At 32.8% G+C, this 26,489-nt stretch overlaps 2 protein-coding genes across 2 annotated transcripts in view; one reads left to right on the top strand and one right to left on the bottom strand.

The window, feature by feature from the left end:
* The window catches only part of LOC308641731 (uncharacterized protein), a gene marked incomplete at both ends in the record, with an annotated part of 47,349 nt that overhangs the window by 6,670 nt on the left and 14,190 nt on the right, over positions 1-26,489 (top strand). Inside the window, 2 exons of the mRNA XM_081280344.1 lie at positions 10,818-10,994; positions 15,807-15,931. Coding sequence (XP_081136470.1) covers positions 10,818-10,994; positions 15,807-15,931 — 302 coding nt within the window. The remainder of the gene's footprint in view (positions 1-10,817; positions 10,995-15,806; positions 15,932-26,489) is intronic.
* On the bottom strand, positions 10,254-11,207 carry LOC308642062 (olfactory receptor 51G2-like; the record flags this gene model as incomplete). The annotated part of the gene is made up of 1 exon (XM_081280665.1): positions 10,254-11,207. The coding sequence occupies one exon, from the start codon at positions 11,205-11,207 to the stop codon at positions 10,254-10,256; it is 954 nt and encodes a 317-aa protein (XP_081136791.1).

Raw genomic sequence — 26,489 nt, 5'->3', positions numbered from 1 at the left:
TGTTTTAAACAATACTCCTTAGACATTTTTAAGGTCTCTCATTATCTGTGAGAGACTCTGTAATTAGTATTACTCAATCGCTATGTTCCTCATATCAATTAAATTTTGATGTTAGTTGCTTTTAAATATATATATCTTGTTTTTTTCCTCGTGTTACTTTCATGCATTTTGAATTTAACGTTTGTAAAACTAAAGTCACTTTCCATATACATAATTAGATGTCTGAACTGTCTCCATGATAGAGCCTTATAATTATCTATAACATAGCCCTGAGGAAATCATCATATCTGTCCTAGATTAATTAAATACATTACTACAGACACTCATATATTAATGATGAGAATACATTTCACTTGCTGGTCCTATAATTTCACTTTCTCTTCATCAAGTAATAAGTGACCAAATGTTCAAAAAATGGTATCATTTAACAATGTAATGATCCAAAAATGTCAACTTAGATAAATAAAAATTTATACCTCCATATTCTAAAACACTAAAAAAACAATTTAAATGACATGATAAAGAACCTCAAATAAATAAAATTATCTATACAAAAGTCTTCATTTTTCTTTAATCTCTTCCATATATATACATATATACTACATATATATGTATAAAGACAAAGATGTATATCTATGTATGTATATATACATCTTTGTCTTTTATCCCTCCTAAATTCAAACAAACATACACTAAATGTTGAACAAAGAAGAGAGAGTACATTCATTGAAAGACTAATTTTACCATTTTTCTTGGGCAAAGGGAATGAAAGTTATGAGATAAAACTTATTTGTAATGACCAGGCTCAAACATGCATAGGGAAAAGGTTTTAAGAGAGAAGACACCTGTTCCATAGAATCATAGAGATTTCCCAACTGGCATGATTGGTATGCACAAAGATTGGGGAAAGCAAAAGGAGAAAATAGAATCATAGATTTGGAGTATTTGAAATTTTGTTTACTAAGTTGACTTACCAAATTGTTTTCTAATTGACTTAGAAAAATAATATTCACCTTTATTTCTTCCCATATCCCCTCCCCAGTCTAGTTACTTAGAGATATGTAGAATAAAGATCAGGATGCTGAGGTGCCTTCCTTAAAGATATTGAAGAAACTACCCAGAAGAGATTGATAGCATTAGTGCTATATCACCTTTGAAGGCAAAATAAAGGACTTAACCACAATGACCTAAAGCCAATTTCTGTCCAGTGCACTCTCATATCTACCATTGTCAAATAACTAAATTAAGAAGGAGACATGCCAAAGTTAATAGTTAACTGAAATAAAACTAGTGGAAGAAATTTGTACAACCTTCTTACTAAGGCAACTAAAGTAAACACAGTGATTCAATGGTAAATAAAAATAAACAATGAATCCAGGTGTGGTTGTACACACCTAGAATCCCAGCTACTTGGGATGCACAAAAATTGGGGAAAGCAAAAGGAGAAAATAGAATCATAGATTTGGAGTATTTGGGCAAATTATTAAAACCCTGTTTCAAAAAATAAAAATAAAAACATCTGGAGTAACTCAGTGGTAGGTGCTTGTTCTGGGTTCAATCAAGACTGAAAGAAAAAGAAAAACAGATAATGAAGTTTTTAAAGTTACTAGAAGTATAGAAAAGCATATCATCTAACTCACAGGAAAAAAATGTATGTATTAGAAAAGAAACTTAAAACATAAATTAATATTCTCAGATATACTTAGAAATATAATATTTAAAAATAATCCATTCATAAAGCAACAGGATACCATGTAAAACATTATCTGGTACATGGGCTTGTATCAGAATTTTTTTTTCTGTTGGGCTTATTCAAACACTGAAGACTGAGGCTCAACCCCAGGGTCTCTCATTCAGTAGGCCTGAGAGGGGCCTGAGGATTGATATTTCAAACAATATCCCTGGTCATACTTATGTGGCTGGTTCAAGGACCCAACTTTGAGTACCTCTGAGTTAAACAAAAAATCTGAAGAAAAGAAAACTTCTATGAATTCAATCTGGACAATTAGAACACAAATAAATAAAATACCAATTACAAAAAAGAAAAAGAAAAATGATAAAATAAACTAGAGAAAAATAAATAAAATCATGGTCACACAAATGAGAATATATGAATATGTTAAGGAGGTATAATATGTGATTTCCTAAAGGACAGAATACTGACATTGAAGGCAGGATCACTTAAGAAATTGTGTAAGAAAGGGATTCTTGATATCAGCCTGAAATGATACATAGGTTTAACAAAGAGAAGGATAGAAAAAAAAAAAAAAACACCCTTATTACACTTGAAAACTCATTGGAAAACAAGAACATCTTAAGTGCTTATTGATAACAAGACCACATAGAAGAAAATAAAGGAAAAGGGAAAAGTCCACAAATCAGAGATAACTAGATAGATGCTATTATTCTCATTATTAAACCAGGATTGTAGAAACAGTAAAATGATTCTTCCCTGTGTTCTCCTCCTCCTCCTCCTCCTCCTCCTCCTCCTCCTCGTCCTCCTCCTCCTCCTCCTCCTCCTCCTTTTCTTCTCCTGCTCCTTCTTTTCCTCTTTCTTCTTCTTTCTTCTCTTATTCAATCAAGAATTCTGTAGACCTCTAGCTACCAATTAATGTGAGGAAAAAATACAGATACCTTGAATTTGATAAAAATAAAGGAGGGCTGGGGATATATCTCAGTTGGTAGAGTGCTTGCCTCACATGCATAAGGCCCTGGATTAAATCCCCAGCACCACAAAAATAAAATAAAATAAGGAACTTTTATCCAAAGTCATAGATAGAAGTTCATTAAGAAAGTGGAAGCACATTTAAGAGAAAACATTGGCCATCTCTAGAGTGAGACCTTTTGGGGTAAAGCAAGGAATACACATTCAAGGGAGAATGGGTGTTCTCTCCAGGGGGGTGTGGGGGGTTAACAGCCATGAAAGTTTTGGGATATATATGCTGGAAAAAAAATATTAAAGAATGTTTTCCAGAATATGAGTCTGGAAACCAAGAAAGAGAAATGAAAGATGCATGAAGTGGGATCCAGGATTCTCAAGAGAGGCAAGAAGTGATGAGTATTGCAGAGAGAAACCAGAAATATGCATGATTGAGATGAGAAGTCAGCAAACCGTCAGATGAAGCAAAATGTTCCAAAAATAAAAGATGAAACAAGAAGAAGACATCTTAACAATACATTAAACATCAAAACTGGCAGACAGCATATGTGGTCATGATAATGGAAGCATGTTTCTTTTTCAATAGGATAGGATATTGTTTTGGTTAGAAATTCCATATAAGACTAGGAGTGTAGCTCAGTAAGCTCAGTGGTGGAGTATGTGCTTAGGATGCAGGAGGCCTTGGGTTAAAAAAAAAACACAGAGAACTTGCACAAAAAATGAAATCTAAAATGATGATAAATTAAATAACCAAATATTAAGAAAACTAATATATGGTATAATTCCTGGGAACTTTTGGAATGGAGAAAAACTAATGATTTTACCCACATTTACAAACTTTCTTGTTGCACAGTGATTGCTGTATTAGAATCTCACAGAATAACATTTTTTTCCCTCAAACAAGATTCAGTGCTACCTAATAAGAATTTTAGAAATTAGATGCAGTCAATAGAAAACACAGAATATTTCAAAATTATTCATAAAACAAGGGGTTGGGGTTGTAGCTCAGTGGTAGAGCGCTCACCTAGCATGTGTGAGGCATTGGATTTGATCCTCAGCACCACATAAAACATTAAATAAAGATATTGGATAAAGGGCTGGGGATGTGGCTCAGCGGTAGCGCGCTCGCCTGGCATGCGTGCGGCCCGGGTTCAATCCTCAGCACCACATACAAACAAAGATGCTGTGTCCGCCGATAACTAAAAAATAAAAAATATTAAAAAAAAGGACCAAAAAAAAAGATATTGGATAAAGAAAAAACATGGTTAAAACCAGCACAGCCAATGCAAAACTAAATTTAATAAATAAGAGAGAAAAAGAAGATTAGAGGAGATATAGTGGAAATTTTAGAGGTAAAACTTATCATGGTGAGGAGTAAAAATATACAACTAAGTAAATATAATAATAAAGAAAGATTTACATATAATATTTAAATATATGAATAAATTATGAGAAAAAATTCAAGATATAAAAATATTTTTTGAGGTTAGGAAAATAAGCCTATATTTCATTATTGCTAACCTAAAGTCCATGAATTTTTGTTTATTCTCATTTGTTACCCCAATGGAAAATTGTTAATTTTTTTCAAAATAAGCACTATTATAGGTTAATATATGGCAAGAATGATATATTCTGATTCATGAAAAGAAAAAAAGTCAAACTCGTAGGCTGGAAATTTACATTTTTTCAAATCTAGCTCCTCTTCTCCCAAATTTTACTTTTTCAAAAATAAAAGATGTGCACCCTTCTTAATGCCCCCTGAATCCTATAAACATCAGACTTTCCTATCTTTCTTATGCAACCTGGTGTCCCTTTCATAATGTCTCTGCTATAAAATATTCATGTCTCTTCTCTTTTTGAGTTCATTTGTTCATCATTTCAATCACTTATTAAACGTTTATTGAAATCACACTGTATACAAGGGATTGCTCTAATGCCCTGAACACATGGGAAAATAATTCATTATTTTCATGACATTATTATTAAAACTAATTTATATAAAATCTCGAGGGGGGCTGGGGATGTGGCTCAAGCAGTAGTGCGCTCACGTGGCATGCGTGCGGCCCGGGTTCGATCCTCAGCACCACATACAAACAAAGATGTTGTGTCAGCCAAAAACTAAAATAAATAAATAAATATTAAAAAATTCTCTCTCTCTCTCTCTCTCTCTCTCTCTCTCTCTCTCTCTCTCTATCTATCTAAAAAATAAAAATAAAGAAATAAAATCTCGAGGTGTAATCATATTTATATCTGTAAGTTGAGCCAAATGATCTTTGCTCAATTTTATCCTTAAAAATTTTCAAATCTCTGAAAAGTAAACTAAATTTAATGGAGTTTTTCAACATTGTTCAGTCATTGCTACATAGAATAGAATGCTTTTACTAGACATATATAATTATTATCCTAAAATGTACTGAATATCAGAAGATAAATTTGAAAGCATACAGTTACTGATTGAGATACCATAACCATTTGCAAGGGAAACCACACTTTTACTTCTTTGTTCAAGAGCTTCTGATACCCAATGTACTCTAAGTCAATATATTATGGAGCTGAGATATTACTTTTAACTTTCTGAACAAACCTAGATTTCAGAAAAAAAACAAATAACAAAAGTAATTTCTACCCTTTGATTATGTGTCCTCTCTAATGAGGTATTATATTAACATGAAGGTATTGTGTTAACATGAAGAGGTTGCCACAAGTGCTTGGAATGAAAGGGAGAAATAAATTATCAGGAAATACACAGGAAGAATTCTTATCAAAGGAGAGACCAAGGGACTTAGCTTTAATGCATGTGGTAGATAACAACTGAAAGAAAAACTCAGCTTAGTGAATCAAAGGACCTGGCTGAAATAGTTGAGGTAAGGCTGGATATAGTTTGCAAGGATCAGGTTGTAATGAGCCTAAGAAAATCAATAGACTGATGATATGATTATGTTTTCAATTCAGAAAGTTCGTTTCCACTCCTATTTGGAGAATGACTTGAAAGGGAAGAACTGTAAGAAAAGAAAAACACTTTGAACCTATTTTAGTTTCCCAGGAAGGAAGAATCTGGGTCAGAGTGTGTTTGATACTATGAATAAAAGTAGATGTGCTCAAGCCATATTTTGGAAGAATGTGGATGTGATTCTTTAATCCCTGGTAAATCACTAAATCCTCCTGATACTGTTTAAGTTTATATCTAACAATGTATAAGTCATTTCTTGGAACTGTACCCCCTCAATATAACCTTATGGTCTTATGTATGGGCAGATGAATGTCACCCAGGAGCAGACCAATAAAATAATATTTATGCTTAGCATATTATTCTCCATCTATACCCTAGGTAGATTCCCAAGCACACAAATGTTTAGGTTTACCTTGATGCCTATGACTGGAGAACTTGGGTGAGGCTGGCACTGCAGTTCCATCAACTGAATTTTCATGGAAGTACTTATTGCTTTGGATAATGATCCCAGTGGAATTTTGTGAACACTCTCTCTCTCTCTCTCTCTCTCTCTCTCTCTCTCTCTCTCTCTCTCTCTCTCTCTCTCTCTCTCATAAAATTCATATATAAAAATACATATATCCCTAATGAAGCAATTGTTCTTCCATTCCAAAAATATGTGTGTATATTGGCTGAGAAGGGGGTTGTTTAGGAATGTGCAATAACATGGTCATCAGGTAAAAAAAAGTTAAAAAAATTCAGAGATGATTGCAACCAAAGAAAGCCAGTTATTGCAAACATCAGACATGAATGAATTTTAATTCTTTCGGTGAATAAGAGGAAAAAGATACTCAAGTTTAAGATAAAACTCATTTCTTGATGAGTTATGATAAACAGCTATAAACTTTGAATCATTAATCAATGCTTGATTATAAATCAACCAATTGATACAATTTATAATGAGTATAAAATTCATTTAAATTTCAAAGGATGTAGAGGAATCATAATATTTTTAAAATGAAGTTGGAAACATTATAAGATTTTAAGCCTTATTATAATGCCTCAGGAATAAAGACAGAACACTAGTAACATTAGGATAGTTACATGTATCATTGAAACAAATTAGACTGTTCATATATAGATTAATAGATATATGCCTAATTTATCCAACAATAGTATCAGGATAATTCAATGAATAAAACTGATATTTTCAAGAAATCTTGATGGTTAAACAAGACATTCATATAATATGTCATAATTTATGTTATATAAATGGAATTTGTGGTTTATATGGCATTAGTTTAATGTCATATAAAAATTAATTGTAATTGCAACAAGACCTAAACACAAAATTTAAAATCATAAAACATCTAGTAGATAGCCTCATAGAAAATATTTTTGATCCTTGATTGTGACTTATTAGAGCTTAACATCATGAAATGAAAAAAGTAATAATTTAGACTTCATCAAATATTTTTTAATTCCTTCCTTTGATAAACATGATTAAGAAAATGAAGGTAAACCATGTACTGAAAGAAAGATATTTTTTTAAGTGACACAAAATAAATTCAACATTGTCAAGAGCATTGTAATGTTGAGCAACCAATAAAAAAAGAAAGAAAAAGGCCACATTAAAAAATAATAATAATAAAAATAAATTCAACACGGTAAGTGCAATCAAAACCATGAAGTCATAATGGAATGGTTGGAATAAAATAAGCACTTGATAATACTGCTTTAGTTATTATTATTATTGTAATTAATTTTCTTTCCAAATCAATTGAAGGCACTGAATTCACTTTTTTTTCCTATTGCTTTCTAGCATAAATAATTGTCTGTTTAGAAATAGCACCCAACACTACCACTCTTCTTCTATCTTGACCTGAGTTAAATAGCTTTGGGTTTTTCCTGAATGTTGAGTGTGAACTATGGAGCATGACAGGCTTGCTTTATACCTTAGGAAATGCCAATTCTAAGATATTTACCTAGAAAACCAGTCAGTCTGAATTTAATTTGTTAAAATATAATTTTCATAACATAGAGCTACTAATATAAATGCAAAAATGGTATATTTCAAATATTAATTTGTTCATTAACAAGGGAACTGTAATATGATAATAAAGGAGAAGAGCTCTGAGGAACAGGGTTTTGAACAAAGGTAATTTTTATAAATATTCAAGTAAGCTTGCTAAGTTAGACATAAAGTGAGTTAATGCATATAAGTTTATATCTAACAATATAAATGTCTTGGAACCACAGTCCTTCAATATAGACATTGTGGTTTCATTTATGGGAAAGAATATTAACCATGAGTAGAGTAAGACTAATAAAACAATATTTATGCCTTAATATCAAAGAGCTTTTTAATTCTTAGGAAACAAAATTACTATGCTTAGCTTTTTTTGTTAATTTGTTTGTTAATAATAGAATACACCAAAACTAGTAAGCCAAAAATATGTTTGATAATAAAGGTGGAGGGAATTGTTACTAACGAGTAAAATAAGAAAGGAATAATGTTTGATAATATTGAATTTTTCATTTTATAGAATAGAATTAAATAAATGGTCCAATCCATCTAAAGAGAATATTCTATACCCTTAATCTGCCTCATTATTTCATATACAGGTTAAAAAGAGATGTAAAACAAAATACTAAAATAGATACCAGATTCAAAGTAAAGATTTTATGGTCCTAAAGATCGTATTAAGCATTCAGCACAATTAGATTTTTATTTATTTCTGAAGCTATATCTCATTTACTTTTACTTTGTTTTATACTAAATTCTCATAATTTAGATAGGTATTAGCTTCTACATATATGGGAAATATGATTACCACAAAAAGTTTGGTATTTCTTCAGTGTAGCAACACAAACATTAAATAAACAAACAAGCAAACTTTCAAATTACATAGTTTTAGAGTAAAACCTGAAGGGGAAAATTGTATTCAAATAAAGCATGAATGGAGGAATTTACTGGAATATTCATAGTATTGATCTCAAACACACCATGCAGAAAAGTGAAGGGTTTCACAAAGGAAATCTGCCTCCAGTTTTCAAAAAATTAAAGAATTGTTGAGCAATGGTCCCCAGATCTCTGCACTCATGCTTAGAGAAGTCAAGAGATGCCTGACCAGAAAGACTCACCAAAAGAAAATGATCAAACTGGACCTTAAAGGATGGAAAACAGTTTTACAGACAGAATTTCATTTAATAGTTTTAGTGTGTTTAATATTTATCAAATGTTCTTTTACTAAGAGCAAAGATCATTTTTTTAATTAACCCCCTCTATTTTGTAAATATCTACTAGAACACAGGTAAGTAAATGATTTGGATTTGAAACCAAATTTTCATAATTTTGTTTACAGATTTCAATCTTCTTGAATGTTTTTGACAAGCTTTACTTCCCTCTGCATTCATATACCAATTCAAACCAAACCCTATCCCAATAATTATGTTCTCTTCCTTATATTGTTGGTGTTGTATGAAGCAGGGTCTCTCTAAGTTGCAAGAGGCTGTCCTAGAACTTGCAATTCTCATGCCACAACCTCTGAGGCACCTGAGATTTACAGGTGAACACCACCACACCTCATTTAAAAATATTTTTGAGTGTTTTAAAACTTTCTTAAAGCAGATTTGAATACTTACTGGTTCTACTAAATGTTTATTTATTTCCACAGATAATTAAGTCACTCTCTTTCACTTTCCTCCAACCTTGAATCTAGCAGGACAAGTCTTCATTTGTTTAAGACTCTAAAACAGTTGGCCCCAGAAGAAAACACACCAATTCATTTTTCCTCCTGGGGAAGTTACAGAAGAGGGATACATCTTTTTTAATGAAGTCAGGATATGAATATCTATTTTAATATGAAATTGGAAACAAAAAAGATTCTGAATTAAGTATGAATTTTGACTGAAGTATCAAGATGGATAAGAATAACCATTTCTCAGACTCATGTTATTTTTTCTCAGAATGTTCCTTTATCTTTTGTTAATCATTAGGATGTTCTGAACATCAATCAATATAAAATATACAGTCATAAATTCATCATCAGTTTTGGATTTTTAGTGTTCCAATTTAAGCAATGTTAGAAACCAGGAATCATGTGACATCAGTACTTCTCTATAAAATCAGCCCTTGGGGCTGAGGTTGTGGCTCAGTGTTACAGCGCTTGCCTGGCACATGTAAGCCACTGGGTTCAATCTTCAGCACCACATAAAAATAAATAAATCAAATAAAGGTATTGTGTCCATCTACAACACACACACACACACACACACACACACACACACACACACACATATATATATATGTAAAATCACCCTTTTCCTGATCATTTATAATCCAGAGTTAGACTGTTAGACTTAACTTACTTACAACTTAGTTGTGATGATAATGTATTTTCATTTAACTCATAACCCCTCAAAATGAACAAGGCTTCTATTGCAATTTCTCCTTATTATTACCAGTCATCGTTCAGGATCACAATTATTATAATGAAAGCATTTTGCCTTTCTTTCTTTTCCACCTTAGTTCGCTTCTTAAGGGAAAAATGCCTGAGCATTTTTTCATATTCAAATGCAAGGGACCTAGCATGTTATTTGGCACATAGATCTTAAATAACATGCTGCTAATATAATTGCACCTTCTGATACAATGAGAAAATCTCACTCCCCAGCAACAACACGTTGTGCCCAAAATCGCTTGCGCAGGGCAGCTTGGATCTGCCGGGATTTGAGACTGTAGACGACAGGGTTTAGCAGTGGTGTCATGAGGAGATAGGCATTGCTCATGGTGGTGTACAGAATTGGGGACGTTTCCTGGGTGTAACGATGCAGTACTGCAAGGCTGATGAGAGGCAAATAGAACACAAGCACTGTGCACAGGTGGCAGGCACAGGTTTGCAGTGATTTCCAGTTTCTGTCTTGGATTCCCAGTTTCATAACAGTGCCCAAGATTTTCATGTATGAAATAAGAATGAAGATAACATCCACTGCAAAGGTGCAGAGCACACAGACCAACCCATAGACACTGCTGAAAGTAACATCCCCACAGGCCAGGTTCAGCATATCTGGATAGTAGCAGTAAGAGTGTGAGAGGATATTGGCCCCACAGAAAGAAAATGTCCTCAGGAAAAAAGGCAGAGGGGCCAGCAGAGTGGCACCCCGAATGAGGGCAGCTCCACTAAGGCAGGCAACAGTGTAGTGTGTCAAGATCCTGGTGTAATTCAGCGGGGCACAGATAGCCACCAAACGGTCAAAAGCCATGGCCACCAGGACACCAGATTCTACGGAGGAGAGGGTGTGGATGAAGAACATTTGGGTCAGGCAGGCATCCAGACCAATGTGGTGGACATCAAACCAGAAGATAGCCAAGACACTTGGCATTGTTGACAAGGAAAGGCCCAGGTCCGTGAGGGCTAGCATGGCTAAAAGATAGAACTGTGGTTCATGAAGATTCTGTTCTGTTCTGACTATAACCAGGAGAAGGACATTACCCACGAGAGCCACCAGGTACAGGAAACAGAAAGGAATGGAGATCCACATATGTGCAGGCTCCAGACCAGGAATACCAATGAAGAAAAAAGTGGGCCAATTAGACGTGTTATTAAAATCCAGCATGGTGAGATGTAGGTAGGACTGCAGTCCAGGATTCTTGCAAACCTACAAAAGAGAGATCCAGTGTCAAGGAAGTGGAAAAACAAATTGGAAGTAAAATATATATAAATATATATTTATATGAAATTATAAGATAGGGAGAACTAAAAAAACGAAAGCCAAATTTTGTGAGTGAGGATGTAAGACAACTGGAATTCTCATATATTGCTAATGGCATGCAAAATCATACAAGCCTCTTTGGAAAAAATTTAGCAGTTTCTAAGTATGGATTTATCATTCAGGTAATATTACCCACTGATTCCACACTTAGGAATTTACCCAAGGGAAAGGAAAACACTTATCAACATAAAGACTTATACAAAATTATTCCTAGAAACTTTACTTAAGGATGTATGTAGCAAAGAACTGAAAGGAAATCAAATATATATTCATTATTGAATGGATAGACTGTGGCAGATCCTATAATTTAAATTTCAAAAGGAAGAAATTACTTATGGTTGAAACAGCAGGACTTGATCACTTATGCTATGCTAAAGAAAACAAATACAAAACACCGAATGCTATGTGATCTCAGTTACATAAGTAAACAAAGTATAAAGTGTTTGATTACAAAGGGAAATGCACAGACATTTAGAAAGATGAAAATGTTCCATACCATCATGATTATTTCCATGACTTACACATTTAAAAATCTCATCAAATTTTGCTCTTAAAATTGGTAAATTTTATTTTATGTAAGTAATAAATCAATAAAACTGACCAAAAATAAATATTTCTTTGTCTGAAGAATGGCTTCTTAATAATAATAAATCCATATTCATCAAAGTATATTTTTCGGAAATTTTCCCTAATTTCTGCCTTTCAATTTATTCATAAAGGAATACATTGGGTGTGTGAAATAACTTGACTCCCATTACCAGAAATTCATTATGTCAGGGCTGAACCCCAGACACTAGTATTTTTCACCCTCCTGTATTTGACTCTGATATAGATTGTTCACATATCATAAAGAGCTTCATGACCTCACTGATATTATTGTTTAAATATTATCTTGTAATTTTTTTTCTCCATTTCAAAGAACCCTAAATCCCTACATGCATCCCTCTGTCCTACAAATGCAAAGCTGTCTTTGGACAAAAAGCATAAAATTCTATATTTCTCTTTGGTTAGCTTCATCTCTACTGGTTATCTTCTGGGCAATTTGAGTTCTCTCAAGTCTTCAGTTAACACACTTACTCTCATACTCAATCCAGGTTACCTTTTCTGAATATATATTTTATTTTCCTGAGCCATGGACATCATAGCCCAAATGATTCATGGGGAATTCAAATATATGCCCTAAGCATATGGGACAATTTAATCTTTCTCAAATCTTACAACTTTCTCTTGTGTTTACTCCAGAAATATTATCGATGAGCTAACTATTCAATTAATGCTTGTTTATTTTTGTAGTTCTGGGGATCACACCATCAGAAACCAGAATATCTGGTATTGAATTACGACCCTACTTCTTACTTGTAATTTTTCTTTGGTTAAGTTTTCTCTCTGGGCCTATTTCCTCATTTATAAAATGGGAATGCTATTGTGTACATTCCCCAGGCTTCTAATGAAAAGCATAAATACTATTTAAGCAGAGAGAATTACTAATAAATCAATCCATTATTTTTCATTTTTATCATCATTGCTTTAAAATTAACTCTGATCTTTTTTTTTCTGGTATCTGTCTAAAATATCCATACAATTATTGTGAGTGCATATCAGAGCTACATCCTTAGATTTTATTAGTTTATGTTTTTACATGTTTGCTCAAGCCAAGTACTCTGACTCAATTGTTGGATTCTCCCTCCATCTTTCATAGCTAGTGAATTCCTGATTAGTATTTAACTAATCTTTCATTAATCACAGATTTTATCTGCTCCAGACAGTATTCTCTGATCCTTTGACCTAGAATTAATAGTCTTATGAATATTTTTGGTACCTTTTCATTATTCTATGTTTGATCATCTTTCTTCCCTATCATTTAGTCTTCAGGTATTTGAAATCATAATTTTTTTGTTACCCTGAGATTTTTTTTCACAAAAATGTTAGGCATTATACATATTATGATAAACTACTTTTGTGTAAAGACATGATTACTACCTTAGCTAAAAATGACTGAAATAAGTTATTTGATTTTATTGAATCCTACTTACCTTTTAAATAAATTTGTAATAATGATACTCTATGTAAATGTGGTTGTGAGGATTTATTCTATTAATAGAACAAAAGTCAATTAATTCCCATTTGTATCTGAGCTTTCACAGTACTCAATTCAATACAAATATAAACATAAGTGAATTATTGAAATTATAAAATAAGATCCCACATTAATTTCACTAGAAATCACAATGAATCATTAAGAACAACAAAATTATTTCTGTAAAACAATAAAATCTCATAGTTTTTATAGTCCAAAATTTCATAAACTAAATTTAAGTAGTATAGAATTTCATAAGCTACATACATATATGATTTATTGAAATTAATAGTATAAAATAATAGTATATGAAAGAAATTTTATATATAACTGAGGTTCTGCATATTTATAACTGAACTTTGCATGTATTATGTATTATCTGTACTTTTGAGAGCATTGTGAAAATGTAAAGTCATATATTTTATCAAGTTCCTGGTAACTAATGGTAGGTTAAATATTTGTTGGATTTTAAAAAAGAGCAGAAGCTATAAAGACAGAAGTAGATACAGAGGAAGAAAAGCAAGGAAAAAAGTTTTTTAGAAACAATAATTAAGAGCACTTCATGTCTGGCCCATCTCCATATCTAGTGGTGAAGTTGAAACACATTTACTAGATCCTGGTACTTGAAATTCTATGAAAAATAAACTATTGTGTTTGTTAACATTTAGGTACTGAATGTATTATATATGTGTGTATGTTTACTGCCTTAAATTTTAAAAAGGATATTATACATATTCTTATAGAATTCCTTTCAGTGAGACCCACTTCCATGGATGAGGTTAAAGCTCTAGACTAAATAATGTTATTAAAATATCTCATATTTGTACATAAGCATGTATATAAACCCACTCCTTCATATATATATATATATATATATATATATATATACATATATATACATCTGCTATGCATGCACCTTAGTTATTAGCACAAAGCTTCTTACTTTACAGTAACTTTAGTTTCAAGCAACTCCTTCCTTCTTTCTTGTCTTCCCTTTCTTTTCTATTTCTCCTGTTTTTTTATATGTTTATGTTATAATATGCATATTATGCTATGTTATACCTCCTTATATGAATTTCTGTATCAGGTGGGTTCTAAGCACTGAATGAGAAATTCAAGCATAAGTGGAAAATAGAATAAGCCTTATGGAAGATTACTATTATTACAGTTTAAATATTAGCTTCATCACCTCATGTTTGTTCAGCCCAAAGGGCCACCTGACCTTTCTGAGAACAACATTCCTTATTGTTAAAATATGTGAATCATAACTATTAATGGGTATTTAGAATAATTAATTAAACATAAGACAAAAAATAATCTTAATTGAAAAACAGAGCTTATAAAATATCTGATTCAGAGGTATATATCAAATTCATATCTATATCTGGATCACTCTATTTAATTTTAGATTATAAGTAAATCTTCACTAATACATTAAAATTTAACAAGAATTATGAAGAAGCTTCAGTTGGGGAAAGACACACAGAATTACAAAATTGCAGTGAGTTTAAAGAGACCCTAAAAATATATAGTCATATAATATAAGTCATTGAGGGTTGCAGTTGAATATCAACAAGCCTCAAAGCACGAGCAGAAGTGTTCTTCATGAAGATGAATTTTGTGTATTTTTGAATATTTTAATTTGCTTTTGAATGGTCATGCTCACAAAATATAATCCCCCACTAGATTATACTGGAATTTGAAAAGAAGATGACAAATATCACTAGTAGGCGTAAGTTTAGTATTTAGATTGGGAAAAGCTATTTTTCTTAATGGGGGGAGAAAAAAAACTCTACACTTTACAAAAACATAGGGTGTTCTCTATAAGCATTCAAAACCAGAGCATGTTGATTTATTCAAATCTAATGCATGCTTGCAAATTATATTCATGAGATAATGGTTTCTGGACTCAGGAGAAAGCTATCAAAAGAAAAAACACAGTCCATAAAATTTAGGAATCTTTAGATTTACAAATTCAGCTTTTACAACATAATATGCACATAGTACATTAACAAACACTCTAAATAAATTGTTGATGAATACAATAACTATTACATTATAAAACCCAGATAAAATGTACTAATACTTTAAACTTATGAAACACAAAATTCTCCCAAATAATTTAATCCTCACAACACATTCATCTTAACTCAACATTATCCACTTGTGTTGGTCCCTTTACCCCCTGGGAAACTAGTTATTATTGTTATTTTTCTGTTGTGAAATTTTAAAATCTTAATTTTAATATCATTTGGTTATTTTTGTACCAATTTACTTGAATGGACAGTCTCAAGGTTAAGATGGTACTTGGTATTACTTATCTCTGAAACTCTTCACTCACTGAACAATGTGTGTGGCCTTTTCAGTTTGGATGTATCTGCCCTCAGGATTGTCCTTCCCTCTAAGAAGGAAAGTGGCGTCTTACTTGAAGCATTTGATAGTGCTATGCAGACCAGCCAGAGAGGGATTCCCAGGAGCATGAAAAGCCCCAGTGAGATTCTAAAAGCCTTGGGAATTCCTAACTATCCTAGCCAAGCTTAGACTTATTTTTCCCCAAGGAATCTGAGAAAGGAGATGACATATCTCAGGCATTATATTTCTTAACATGTCCTATTATATTCAAGGGACAAAGAGCCATCATTTTATCAGGTACAGTAGGTTTGATCTACTTCTCCATTTATTGTATGAAAAGTAAATTGGAATGAAAACATAACAGAAGCTTGAATAAGATCAGTTGTTTAGGAAGTGTTTAGCTATGCAGCAAATAAAATAATAGATTTTATAAAGTACTCATTAGGAATACGTGCACACATATTGTCAAAACTTCAAATATGCAGGACCACTTATATAATTTTGGAGCAAACATTACAGCATTTTTCCCCAGAGGTAACATGACAAACTTTCTAAAAGGAAAATAAAATATGTTAAGGTAATTTGGTACATGGCATCCCCCCATTATTCTATATCATGTATTTTTCTTCTCAAGAATTTATCAAAAGCATTTTTCCAAGGCAATACAAAAGTAGCCTTCCAAGTTTTAAATCATATAACAAACACTAGTTTAAATCATATAACAAAGATATAATATAAAGAATTAATTATCTCCCAAATGATTTTTCGATTTTTTTTGGATTTTATTTGTACATTGTGAATTTGCTTCTATATGAGAAAATGCTCAAGCTAACCTGCTGAACCAAAGTATGTCAATTTTGCATATTTATATGAGGCCAAACTTCTTCCAAAAATGTTAAATAGATTATATTCATGAAGATCCTTTTCTTTTGCATCTGCCATTTTCCAAAATATTATAACATGCTAAACAAAAGCGTGCATTCTTATTATATTAACTTATGTTATTATATTTATTATTTGTATGAGAATTTTGAAAGTATATTGTTTGACATTTGTTCACTGTTATAATTTTCCTAACAAGACATTTTAAAGCAATCAAATGATATATTTAGATGCAGCTCTACCTCATGTCTACCTTTATATTTTAAAAGAGAAAAGCTGATTATATTTTCAGGAAATATGAGTCCATGTGGGTAGTTGGGGAATCATTACTAAATCCAAGCTTCCAAACCATAACATCACCCACAAGGACCCTTAAAATTATTCCTTCTCTTTATATCCTTTTCTGTTTCTACCTCTTCAGCGAAAAAGTATTTTGCATTTAAGATTAGGCTAAAGAATATTAAAGAGTGAATCTAATAGTTAATTACCATTTTTAGGGATCAATTTTGAGGTATAATTTAAATACAGTAAATCTCACAGTTTTGAGGTGCATAGTTCTGAGTTTTTATATCTCTGCCTAAAAAGAAACACCAATAAAATAAAATTGTTAACATTTTAATCATTTGAAAATTTTTCTATGTGCTGCTATGAAGGCAACCCTCTTCTAAAAAGCCCTGGTAACCACTTTCTATCACAAGTCTAAGAGTGTAAAAACTGTTCCAAGCTCTTCTCTGAAACTTGATTTTTGACATTTGAATTTATAGAGTTATATAGGTATACCATGTTTTTTTAATTTTACATGTAATTAGTGACTAATTGTGCTGAACACCTTATCAAATTATATTTTCTCTTAATACCTATTCTTTGGTAAAGAGGCTGTTAATATTTTTGTCCATTTTAGTATGGTTGTTTACTTTCTTATTACTGAATTGTGAGAGTTCATTATAAAATTTAGTCATAGATCTTTCTGAAAATAAGTCTGTGAAAATACTTAGCACCCTGCTCTTTGTTTTTTAGGGATTGGCTAGCTTCACTAAGCATAATCTGCTCTAATGCCATCCATTTCCCTGCAAATTCTATGATTTTGTCATTTTTTATTGCTGCATAGTACTCCATTGTGTATAGATGCCACATTTTTTTTATCCATTCATCTATTGAAGGGCATCTGGGTTGGTTCCACAGTCTAGCTATTGTGAATTGTGCTGCTATGAACATCGATGTGGCAGTATCCCTGTAGCATGCTCTTTTAAGGTCTTCATGGAATAGTCCCAGAAGGGCAATAGCAGGGTCAAATGGTGGTTCCATTCCCAGCTTTCCCAGGAATCTCCAAACTGCTTTCCAAATTGGCCTCACCAATTTGCAGTCCCACCAGCAATGTACAAGTGTACCCTTTTCTCCACATCCTCGCCAGCACTTGTTGTTGTTTGACTTCATAGTGGCTGCCATGAAATATGATATGTCAAGAGCTTTGTAATGTTGTGAACAACCAATAAAAAAAAAAGAAAAAAAAAGAAAATACTTAGCACCAATCTCTGAATTACCACTTCATTTTCTTAACTGAATCATTCATTAAACAGTTTTAATTTGTGAAAAATAGTAGGTTATTTTAATTTTCCATATGTTGGTGACTTGTATCACAATCTAGGAAAATATTTTCTAACTCAAAATACCAATCTTTCCTGATATTCTTCCAGAAGTTTAACACTTATAGGTTAAGATCCATGTCTATGTTCTGTTTTTGTTATAATAACTGTGGTGGTTTTACATTGAGTTATACCATCAATTCAGTTGAAAATCAGTTGAATATATATTATACATATATATACACATATATATACACACATACACACATAATTTCAAAATCTTCATACCTTTTTATCTATCTGTATATACATTGTTTCATCATTACTATACTATTTTAATTATAGCAATTTTAAATATGTTTAAATCATTAAACTAATAAATGATTAAAAGTTTCTTACATGAGCTGGGTGGGGTGGTGCACAGCTGTAATCCTAGTGGCTCAGGAGGCTGAGGTAGGAGTTCAAAGCCAGCCTCAGCAAAAGTGAGGTGCTAATCAACTCAGTGAGACTCTGTCTCTAAGTAAAATATAAAAAATGGCTGGGGATGTGGCTCAGTGGCTGAGTGCCCCTGAATTCATTCCCTAGTACAAAAAACAAAGTTTCTTACATGAATATGATGAAAGGACTAGGGATGTGCATTGAATCCATTTATATACAAAAAATCCTTTGATTCTTTTTATGATATTTTTATTTTTAGTGCCTTATAATTATACATAATACTGGGGTTTGCTTTTACATATACTTAAATGCATATAACATAGTTTGCTGTACTTTAATCTCAAGTAATATAGCCTTCTTACCCCTCCTCCTTTACACTGATGCCCCTTCTCTACTCTATTATTTTTATTTTAAATTATTTATTTAGTTGCCTTAATGGGGATTGAACTCAGGGCTCTTTACCAATGAGTTATATCCCCAGCCTTTTTTGTTTTTTAATTTTGAAAAAGGGTCTCCATAAGTTGTCAATGCTGGCCTAGAACTTGTGATCTTCCTGCTCAGCCTCCTGAGTAGCTTGGATTATAGTGTGTGCCACCGTGCCCAGCTCATATTAATTTTATATACCAGTACTGCCGCAGCCGCAGCCCGGCTGCAGCAAAATAACTGGGGGGGTGTGACGAACAACTTGTGTAGATTGATACAGCAGGAGTGGGAGCCGTTTATTGTAGGACAGGAGGGTATTTATACATTCCACACAGCTTATCTAATTAACATAAACTAGATACAGCAGTCAACCAATAAGGAATCTCCACACTTAATGGCTCGCTGGAGTTACTTCACAAACCATTCCCTCTGGCAAAATTCCAGGCGCCATCCAGACTTGTTTACAGACCTTAACACAGTACCTTCACCTTTAGAAAACATTCTATTTATATTTTTAAATTGAAATGTATTTTAATTGATACATGACATAAAAATCGGCATCGTTTTTGGCTAAGTGACAGATTCCACAGACATTTCATTATTGGGAGACGGAACACTTGTAGACCAGTTTTCTTGCACACCAGAGTAACTAACCTGGATGAAATAGACAAGGTTGAGATAAATTCCATAAGGCTTTTAAGTAGATCCCTCAAAACAACATTTATCCTTTGAAGTTGCTATACTATAGAGACATTCTGACATCATTCCTTCAGACCATCTCAATAACACACCTATGTCTGCTCTCTTTCAAATGAAATTTGTCCTGTCTACTCACCAAAATTATTAATGAAAACATAGAATGAAGTGGTGCTATTAATAAGTTGAATGTCCACTAAGGGAAAGCTTTCTGGTCCAATTGAATATTAAAGGATTACTTTTTAAAAAGGGATTATTTACAATAATAAATTATAAATCAAGTCAGCATCTGGGAGCTCAAAATAAAAAAGAAATTAGATCTTGAACCCAGTGTGAGACTTGGCTGAATCCTATAGTTATTAAAAGCTCAAAACAGGAAATCTAAGAGTGGTGGGTTTTGAATCATGATGGGCAGGGGGATTTAAATTAGATCCAAATTTTATTACTTGCACTACAAGGAAACACTACTGTGACATGGTCTTAAGAGTGTTTCAGAATTAGATGATCAGATAGTATACTTCTAGGGTTTTGAGGTCTGGATTCAAGTAGTCTACGGTACCTCTAAAAGTGTTACTAAGAGTTTCATTTCCCCAGATGTGAAGATTGAACATTTGTCAAGGCAAGTGTAGAAAGCAAGTTTTATTTAAAGGACTGGAACCCAGACATACTTCTCCACAGAGAAGCCATCCCAAGGCTGGGTATCAGAGGAAGTGGAGGTGTCCTGTCTCTTTTATACTTGTTAGAATGCCTTTGTTCTCATGCCCTTCTTCTCCCCTCATTGTGTGCACCTAACCAGGGACAAAAGATAGATGAATCAAAGGTAAGAAAGCCCTCAGAGGGTGCCTCTGAGTGTCTGCCCAAAGGCTCAGGGAAATGGAGGATCTGGGAGTGCTTCAGTAACAAGCTTTTGGGAGGAACATTCCCTGCACTCCTTACCTCCTCCCTCCCCTGTACACTTATTTTTCTGAAGGTGGCCAAACTATATATTTGAACACCTCATCTACGATGTGCCTTCAAATTTCAACATTCACCTCTATAAGAGCATCTTCCCCATACATCCTGTCCCCAATTTAATCTATACTTTTCCCAAAGGTTATAGAGGCTCCACAACTTTGAGTAGGAAAAAAAAATTGCCTGAGCTGGAGTGTAGCTTAGGGTGACAGCACTCACCTAACATGTGTGAGGCCTTGAGTTCGGTTTTCCAGAATTGAAGGAAATAAAGGGAAAACAGGAAGAAGAAAAAAAAATTATATAATTTATTTAACTCTAATCCACAAGACAGTTAATGAGATAAGTTACAAATGTAATGAATTTTTCAATATGAGTGCTTTCAATTGAACAAACAAAAACAACAGCAAAAGTACTCATAAAAATGGCAAGCTCCTCTTCCATTTTGGATAATGAAACTTTATATATGGTACTTCATTTCACGTACATTAATGACTTCAATTCTATATAGTTATTACCAAATGAATACAGGTTGAAAATGACCAGTGAAGATAGCTGGTCTATGATAAACCTAGCCTAATTCCCTCTTAAGATCAGGCATCATCTCCTCAAAGTTATAAAAGGTTCATTTCTGTTTTCTGTAAAATATTAGGATTTCTATTTGGCCTGGCCATATTTTGCTTGGAATGCTTGCCCGTGCCTTGAACTCACCCATGCCTGGCTTTCCCTGACCCGATAACAACCCTCTCTGAAACCTCAGCTGGTTCTCATAAATTCTGGTGTTGGGATCTGGATTGACTCCCTAACTTGAAATGTTGAGCCATTTAGATCATTAATCTACTATCTGCTTTTGTATTATGCTTGTCAAAATTCTGTTAGCTGATGTTCTCAAGACATCCCTTTAACATACACTTTTTGCAGCTTTTTGAACTATAAAATCTCTTTGTTGGGGAGCTGGGGCTGCTGGTCTCTAGCTTGTGTTAGGGGAGTCAGCAGCTGATCAGCTTCCTCTCTGTACACAAAAATACAAGCTTGTTTTAATTTGTTTAAAATTGGAGTTGGTGGTCTTTTCTTTGTGTAAGGGTTTAACAGTCTACTCACAATTGCACTTAAGTGATGGCCATGATTTTCTCCATGGAGCAGAAAAATAAATACTTTGCATCAAAGAAGAGATATTTTGCCAATAAGAGTCAAACCATACAAATTGTAATTTTCATCTTATTTTGCAATATATTTTGATTGGAGGATATATTGTAGTTCTCCAGAGAAACAGAAATAAGATGATAGACATAGAAATATATAAAAGGAGATTTATTAGAGGAATTGGCTTACATGGTTATGGAGTTCAAGAAATCCCACAATATGCTTCATGGGAGCTGGAAAACAGTTTAATCAGTTCAAGCAGGAAGGTCTGATAATTGGAGGGCAATTGTATAAATCTACATCTGAGTCTGAAAGCAAAGAACCTGTGCACCTATCACCTGAAGATAGCAGGAGAGGTGGATGGCTCAGCTCAGGAAGAGAGAGCACATTCATCCCTTGTCAACCTTTTTGTCCCTTGCAGACTCAATGAATTGAAGGGCACTCCACACCACCAGGAAGTACCATCTGCTTTACAGAAGTTACCAATTCAAATGCTAATCTCTTCTCAAATGAAAAGTCACATAGTTGTGATATTTTACCATGAATTTGAGCATTTTTAGTCTGGTGAGGTTAATAAACAAAACCATCACAAAGGCGAACAATGCTCTGGATCATGAATAAGCTTTGCATTCTAGTTATCTACATATTAATTGCCTAACATGGGGTCAATAAATCAACATAATTTTAGTTTCTCCAAGCATAGCATTGATTTGTCTGCTGGAGGGAAAGAGAAAAATGTGTTTCAACATGTGAAAATGTAATCAATAACAATATACAAGATTGCTTTTTTAAAATTTCCAAACTGAATTCATTATAAGGAGGATCTATTGATATAGTCATAATATTCTTAGCTGAATTTATTAAATTTTGATCACTCCTGGGAATATTAATGTGTCTGTGAGTTTGGCTAAGCTAAAAGAATATGCCCATATTTTTATATTAAACTAAACAACAGAAAAGGTTTCTAGACATAAGGGTATGTTCATGTGTTTGTGTAAAGTAAGTACTGTGTTTCATATTTGAAACACATAATGTGAATTGAACAATACTACTGTTCATTTTTTTAATGGATTTTATTTTTTAAATACATGACAGTGGAATGAACTACAATTCTTATCACACATATAGAGCACAATTTCTCATATCTTTGTATATAAAGTATGTTCATGCCTATTCATCTCTTTAAAGGTGTACTTTGTTTTTTTCTTTGCATTACAGTTCTTATTACACATATATACCACAATTTTTCATATCTCTGTTTGTATATAAAGTATGTTGACACCCAATTCGAGTCTTCATACAGGTACTTTGGATAATGATGCTCATCACATTCCACCATCCTTGCTAATCCCCTGCCCCTTCCCTTTCCCTCCCACCCCTCTTCACCATCTAGATTTTATCTAATCCTCCCATGCTCCCCCTCCCTACCCCACTATGAGTCAGCCTCCTTATATCAGAGAAAACATTCAGCATTTGTTTTTTGGGGATTGGCTAACTTCACTTAGCATTATCTTCTCCAACACCATCTATTTACCTGCAAATCCCATGATCTTATGCTCTTTAAATGCTGAATAAAATTCCATTGTGTATATATGTCACATTTTTTTAATCCATTCATCCACTGAAGGGCATCTAGGTTGGCTCCACAGTTTAGCTATTGTGAATTGTGCTGCTATAAGCATTGATGTGGCTGTGTCCCTGTAGTATGCCGTTTTTAAGTCCTTTGGGTATGGTTGGAGGAAAGGGATAGCTGGGTCAAATGGTGGTTCCATTCCCACCTTTCCAAGGACTCTCCATACTGATTTCCATATTGGCTGCACCAATTTGCAGTCCCACCAGCAATGTATGAGTGTTCAAAAAGATGCCTATGATGCAACAAACTTTTGAAAATTCCCAAAACATATAATTTAAAATTGGGCAATTTCAATATGTAGGTAACACTTGTTGTTTTGTTTGTTTGTTTCTTTAAACTGACTTTAGCTCTTACTGAATGATTTTTCTGTCACTTGATGTAAAGCAGTACATTGTACTCGGGCCACTTATGACACAGAAATCAATGAAGTAGAGGCATCAAATCAAGAAAAAGAGATTTCCCAGGAGATCACTGTCCCCAAGAGACAGCTGCATGAATAATAAGAAAGCTCAAACCAGGTTACAGGCATTCTTGATTTTGATCATTCAAAATAGTTTTTTTTTGCTTATAGATCTCTCACAAATACACTTCACTAAGATGCCAGGTAAGAAAAACATGGTTTCCCTATACTTTGAACAGGACTAAGATCAAGGAGACTTTTAAATAAATTATTAGTAGAGCAATTTTATCATGTAGTATAAGGAATCACCGGGGTTTAGATGATGTTTCTTTCTGTGAAATTGTCCTTCATTTGTCTTCTTCAAAGACTTGAGGTATTTGAACAAATGATATTGAGTCAAATAAAAGGAATTATTCTTAATGTAGTCCTTACCAGAAGAACAGAGCTGCCTTTGCCTGTGAAAACACTGGATATAAGGTAACTTCATTCTTGCAAATACCCTTGTGATGAAAAAGTATAGATTCTAAAAATGCTTAAAAACTCATGGATAAGAAAAGACATTAAAAATACACTTGACACAAATCCCTTAACAATGGAAGACAGTGATTTGGACTAAGCAGGATGTTCTCTTATCAATGGAACTGGACCTTCTAGACCCCTTCTCACCTTTTGTGTCCTTATAGCAAATTTCAATATTAGGGGAAAAAATGCTAACAAAGCTTCTGTGAATAATAGCTATTTCCTTACGTCTTAAAGGTCATGTATAAAACTGCTAATCCTTTTTTATTTTTTCTGAAAGTCTCTTCCAAATTGACAAGATTAAGATTTTGAAATGTTCAATAACGTGCCAGGTGAAAGTATAAACAAGTGGATAGGATCATTAAGATTCTAGTCTTCCTTGATACTAGGGAAAGGCAGGAGTTTTAAAGGAAATATTTCTATTATTATTATTATTATTATAGTCTTTCTCTAAAAATTTCCCCTGTTGAAAGATTAAACTAAGGTGGGATTTGAATGGGAGTAGCTAGGAAATGATCAGGTCACCACCAACTAGGGTCTATATACCCCATCTGAGAATAGGGTTTTGTATACCTTTGAAAAGTCCTGCTAACAAAGGACTGTCATTAATGACTGAGGAGAGATGAGCAAGTGGGATATTACTACAGGTACATATTTGTAGGGCTGGCTTGGTGTTTGTAAGGATGACTGCCTATACACATGAAGATCAAGTATGTAATACCTACTATCATAAATACAGAATGTGGTGAGAGGTGGGCTCAGAAAAACTACCTGCTTTGCTCTCTATGCAAAGGAGAGCCATTGTGTCCAAAGCTGATTTTATCTTGATAACATAGAGTTTGAAAATGACCTTATCTCTCATGTATATTATAGTGGGATAATGGACAGGTTTCTCATGTCTTTAATAAAAGCAGCTAATTATATCAAAAATAGTACTCAGAATGGAGTGTAATTGTAAACTTATAAATTTTTTCTGGAATTTCCCATCTACTATTTTCAGACCACAGTTGAACATGAATAACTAACCTGGGGAAAGTAAAACCATGGATAAGTGGGGATACAAACTATGTTAATAAACATGATTTATACTGGGCAGATAGAGAAAATAATTAATGTTTATTGAATATGTGGATGAAGAAATAACCTATACTTTTATTGAATTAAATCAATAAAATCAATACTAAATAATATTTAATTATCCAAAATTAAATATTTGTTAATATACACATATACATATATACAATGCTAAAAAGTAATTTTTAAAAATGTACCTAGATCTTATTAATTAAAAACTAAAAAAAAGAGTTCTATAATAGAGTCCCTGAACATAAATTTTTAAATTAAGAATTTATTCAATATTTAATATTTTCTTATTTTAAAAAGTTTTATTTGTTACATTTTCAATTTTTTAAAAAAATATATTTACATTTGATAATGAATAAACTGTGTGTTAGAGGGTTATTTAAATTTTCTATCTATAAACTATGTGTTGCAGGGTTATTTAAATTTTATTTCTATAAAATAGTAAGTTTTTGTTGTTGTTGCTTGTTTTTGTTTGTTTTGTGAAGTTGGGGATGAACCCAGAGCCTTATGCATGCAAAGCAAGCATGCTACCAACTAAGCTATATCCCCAGCCTATAAAATTTTAAAAATAACAAGAATTATTTTTATAAAAAATCAAAAATATATCTAAAATATAAAAACTGAATTATCTTACATGAATAGCAATTATTATTATTATTATTATTATTACATTAAAGAAGTTCAGGAGTATTATATCAAGTTGACAAAAGTTTTTATATGCTTATTTTCATTTCTATACTTATCACATGAAGAAAACATGGCATATTAAACATGTCCATAGACTACAGTTTAGATAGAATTGTCTACTTTGCATCATTATTAACCAAGGCACTAAGAAATGTCCTGATCATGACCTACTAGTATAACAGTGGTCAACTTCACTGTTTGAATATAGCCCTCTTTGCTCTAAGGCTTATTTTTTAAAGGACTTTTTTTTTTTTTTCTCTCT

Source organism: Spermophilus citellus, assembly GCF_964194105.1.
Source record: "Spermophilus citellus genome assembly, chromosome: 2".
Classification (NCBI taxonomy): Eukaryota; Metazoa; Chordata; class Mammalia; order Rodentia; family Sciuridae; genus Spermophilus; species Spermophilus citellus.
This window is presented reverse-complemented; position numbering and strand designations above follow the sequence as displayed.